General features: G+C 36.5%; 1 protein-coding gene across 1 annotated transcript in view; it reads left to right on the top strand.

The window, feature by feature from the left end:
- The first annotated feature begins 525 nt into the window (after positions 1 to 525).
- The window catches only part of LOC117555015 (aminoacyl tRNA synthase complex-interacting multifunctional protein 1-like), a 5,284-nt gene continuing 1,360 nt past the window's right edge, over positions 526 to 4,449 (top strand). The window contains exons 1-5 of the mRNA XM_034229664.1: positions 526 to 636; positions 3,153 to 3,247; positions 3,532 to 3,645; positions 4,110 to 4,259; positions 4,334 to 4,449. The exon at positions 4,334 to 4,449 is cut by the window's right edge and continues 84 nt beyond it. Coding sequence (XP_034085555.1) covers positions 587 to 636; positions 3,153 to 3,247; positions 3,532 to 3,645; positions 4,110 to 4,259; positions 4,334 to 4,449 — 525 coding nt within the window. The 5' untranslated portion in view covers positions 526 to 586. The remainder of the gene's footprint in view (positions 637 to 3,152; positions 3,248 to 3,531; positions 3,646 to 4,109; positions 4,260 to 4,333) is intronic.

Genomic DNA, 4,449 nt, shown 5'->3' on the forward strand with positions numbered 1-4,449 from the left:
TCTTCCACCAGAGGGGGCTGAGTGTGCGCACCACGCACACAACAACACTGCTGAACTCAATCTGTACACACACACTCTGTATAATAACCCTTAAATTAAAGAAAAGTATAAAGAAACAGAGAATTATATGTGGAGTAATGAGAGGAAAATAAAATCAACAAATATATGTATAATGTATGAAAAAAAGAAGTAAAAAAATCAATAAAAATGAATAAAACTATATATATATATATATATATAAATAATATAATGTAAATTTAATGAACTATTGACTTTAAGTACAATATTTGCCTCTCAGGTGCAACAAGTATACAGCAATGATCTCGATATTTCTTCCCCCCTGTGCAATAATAAAATAAACAACAAAGTATTTGGAGATACAACAGTTTTGACTATAATAAAACCAGTTGAAATGTTATATTGTATTTTTTTCCTGAACTCTTTCATAGAGTTTGTAATCGGCTCGTCTTGTTGTGCACATAAAGCGCAGTTTGACCTTTGACCTCCAGCAGCTGCAGATGGAAACAGACAGCTGACAGCGTTTGTGTTTCGCTGCAGAGAAACTCTCCGCTTCCACTCCGACAGCATGAAGAACATGAAGTACACGGATAACATGGACAGCATCTTCAATCCCAGGTACTAAAACATGTTTCTTTATTGTACTTGTAATAGTATATTAGAGTCATACATATTCATAAAGATAATATGATATTGTAAACTCCCTACAGAGGGTATTTAAAGGTTACATCTGAGGTAAAGTCAGCTTTCTGTGTGTTGCCTAACGTCGGCTACAAAGGTTTTTTATTGACATCATTTGGGATTATTAAGATTTACTGTATATATATATATATATTTAATTACAACACATGTCCTTTATGTAAGAATGACTTTTTATTTATTATAAGGTTTTTGCAGATTGTTGTATTTACATTGTTTGATGTTTTTAATGGTTAATGGTTTCATTATTGTGTAACTTTGTTTCTCATTTATTTTTCTATTTATTGTTCGATGTATTCATTCATTTTACTCTACATTATTTCATATTATGTGCCAATCAATTGTTTTTCCCATGTTTATGTGTTGGCTTAAAGTTTATTTTTTCTGTACACATTTAAGGTACTTTTATGTTATTCCTAAGCAAATATTGTAATATATATTATTATATTAAATCAGTGTATATTGCTTAAAATAAATTCAACTTGGACAACATTGACTGCTTCGACAGAAATGAACATGGACTAGTTAGACTTGAAAATATATATTAAATAAATGCAACGGTTCAAATGGAGCCGTTTCGCATAATGGCTATTCTATGATTTCTTCGGGACATTTTCTGCTCAAAGTAAAATAACAAATCCAGGACTTTTTACTTGTAACAGAGTTTTTTTGTGGTAATGCGACCAGGGCCGTCCCTCCCTCGGGCCGATCATGCAGACTGTGGGGCCTCATTTTGCGGAGGGAGACTCAACTGTGCCGCAGCACCTATGCAGTTATACGGCACACGGTTTCGCTGCGAGGCTCCACTAGCGCCCCCCCCCCCCCAGCCGACGCTCACGAAACAGAGGGCCTCATCATATAACTTTGCGTGGGGCTTCAAGTTGGCCAGGGACGGCCCTCACATTAAAACTCCCTGATGTCAGCTTGTGTTGTTTATAGCAGGAGGCCGGACTGCAGCTGTTTCTGAACCTCATTGGTTTAGCAGCTGCGACTCGTATGTGTGTGTGTTGTTCACGTTACACAGACATTGTGGGGACATATATCGGGGTCCCCACAATGAATACTTTTTTTCTTCAGCGGTGTTCGGTTTTTGGTTGATGTTAGGGGTAAATGGTTTGCTATACTGGAATGTTAATATAAATATGCATACTTGGACATATTCATATGTTTTTCAAAGCTTGGGGTATATTTTAGGCTAAATGAGGAATTGGACATATGACGATAACATTAAATTGACCACCACTATACAAGTTTTATAATCATTATAAATATGATATAATAATAATAATATATGAATAATAATATAAAATGTTCACTAGATTAATAAGAGACATATTTTAATTCACATACTCCAGAATGCAACAGAATTCCCAACAATTAATGAAAATGATAATAATGACAATTAATAACAATAAAAAAGAAAAATAATGAATAAAAAGGTGAGCAAAATTAATTTAAAGGGGATTTCCCCTTTTTTTCCCTTCAACAATGAACTTGTATAAATCCTAACCATTTCTGTTTTGATACAAAAGTTAAATCCCAAACAAACTTCCTCTTATCAATTATTTCTGACATTTCACCGTCTCTGTGTGTTTAGCCCTGAGGCAAGGACAGAAACGTAGATAACTCAGATATCATCTAAATCAGTGATTCTCAAATGGGGGTACGCGGACCCCTGGGGGTACGTTGGGGTACTGCAGGGGGTATGTGAGATTTAAAAAAAAAAATAAAAAAAAGGTTAATTAAAAAAATAATCTTAGTAAAATAAGTTAAATAGAAAACACCATTGTATATAAAACATTCCTAGAACCACCAAAGGGGGTCCTCATATAAACATGTCAAATGTGTGTATTGTATTTTATAGTTTTTCACAATAACATATTACTTAAATTGAAAAACTCCTTGGAAAAATCTGTTTTATAAAAGTGTTATGTTATTTTTTTTCATGCATAAAGTGAAAATATCCTTAGTTTGTTGTAATGCATGCACGAAGGAGTTAATACATCACACACTGAGGGAACATCACTATATTGTAGTTATTTATATAGGCTTTTTCGATCAAAAATGTTCGGGATCGGTCAGGGGGTACTTGGCTGAGAAAATGTTTCAAAGGGGGTGCATTACTGAAAAAAGTTTGAGAAGCACTGATCTAAATAAACATTTAATCGTTGACATCAATGCCGTCTGATTTGCAAACTGTCAGTGAAGTCTGTGTTTTAACAACGACCACTGCAGCGCATCATAAAGTCAATTTAAAGCCTTTACATTGTGAATTATCATATTTGCATCAGAGAGATCTTTTTTCCTGATTAAAACTGCAGGTGATTTGTCCTTCATGACATTTACGGTGATAGAGTCAAAGTCGTATTTATTCCCATGAATGCAAACAACCTGGGCTTTGAAATGATTAATACTTTGGTTTGGTTGTCTCTTAGCGTGGCAGATGCTCTGATAAAGCTCGATCCAGAGGACGGGCCGCAATTCGTGGAGTATTTTCAAACTCACGCCATGTTGTCAAGAGAGAAAGCACGTAAGAGAAAAAAGATATGTGCTCATATTCAAAACGTTTATTTCCATAACCAAAAAAATGCTGTGAAATTGTCAATGCAAAAATATTTGTGCATTGCGCCCCCTTTTGGTTGATATCTAGTTTATTTTATAAATATGTGTGTGTGTCTCCAACGACTGTGTGTGTGTGTGTGTGTGTGTGTGTGTGTGTGTGTGTGTGTGTGTGTGTGTGTGTGTGTGTGTGTGTGTGTGTGTGTGTGTGTGTGTGTGTGTGTGTGTGTGTGTGTGTGTGTGTGTGTGTTTCAGAGCTTCAGGCGTCGGTCAGAGATCAGAGGAAGCTGCTGGTGGAAAACGGGAAACTAAAGAAAGACATCGAGCAGCTCAAAACTCAGCTGCAGGACAAACAGAAGAGACGCACCGGTACTGCTTGATTTTATTATGATATCTTTTTCCGTAGTTATATTTTCTTTACTGTCTCTTCTCCATCTTCAAAAATGTCGTTGCTTTTCAAAAACAATTCTTAAATCACGCTATTTTACTTTCCAAACTTTGCAATTTTCAAAAGCTGTCTTTAAAATCATAGGTTCCTAACTTCTCCAAAATATCCTTCCTTTATGATATTTTAGTTATTATTTAAAATGTCGTCACTCTTCATTTGGATACTCAACTTTCCAAAAATGTCAAGAATTATCAAAACTGTCCTGACTCAAGGTTTATAACTCAACTGGGTCCTCATAAAGACACAAATATAAACACACAGACACACACGGGCAACTACATTTTAAAAATCTAATATAAACTTTATAAAGACGTATTCACTTGGAGATCAGTCCATAGATAAAACACATCCAATTCATTTATCATATTTTCCTTTTGTTTTGCAGCTAAGGTTCTGTTCGCCCCGGCCCCGCCTCCAACGACTACAAGCCCCGCCCCCAACACAGAAACAGCTGCTGTTCCCAATAATCCTCCTACCCCCTCCTCCCAGGACCGGAGAGACAGACAAAGCAGGAGGAAGAGAGGAGACAGGAAAGGTGAGAAGAAGAGGAAATGAGGAAAGGAAGGAAGGATTTTGGTTCTGATTCTGATTTACTTGTCTTTTTCTTAGCTCGTCCTTCTTGTGACTCTCTCTCTTTGGTGGCGGAGCCTCGAGTCGACGTGTCTCGACTGGATCTGCGAGTCGGACGGATCCTCAGCGTCCGGCCCCACCCATTGGCCGAGACG

Source organism: Gymnodraco acuticeps, unplaced genomic scaffold (assembly GCF_902827175.1).
Source record: "Gymnodraco acuticeps unplaced genomic scaffold, fGymAcu1.1, whole genome shotgun sequence".
NCBI classification, from domain to species: Eukaryota; Metazoa; Chordata; class Actinopteri; order Perciformes; family Bathydraconidae; genus Gymnodraco; species Gymnodraco acuticeps.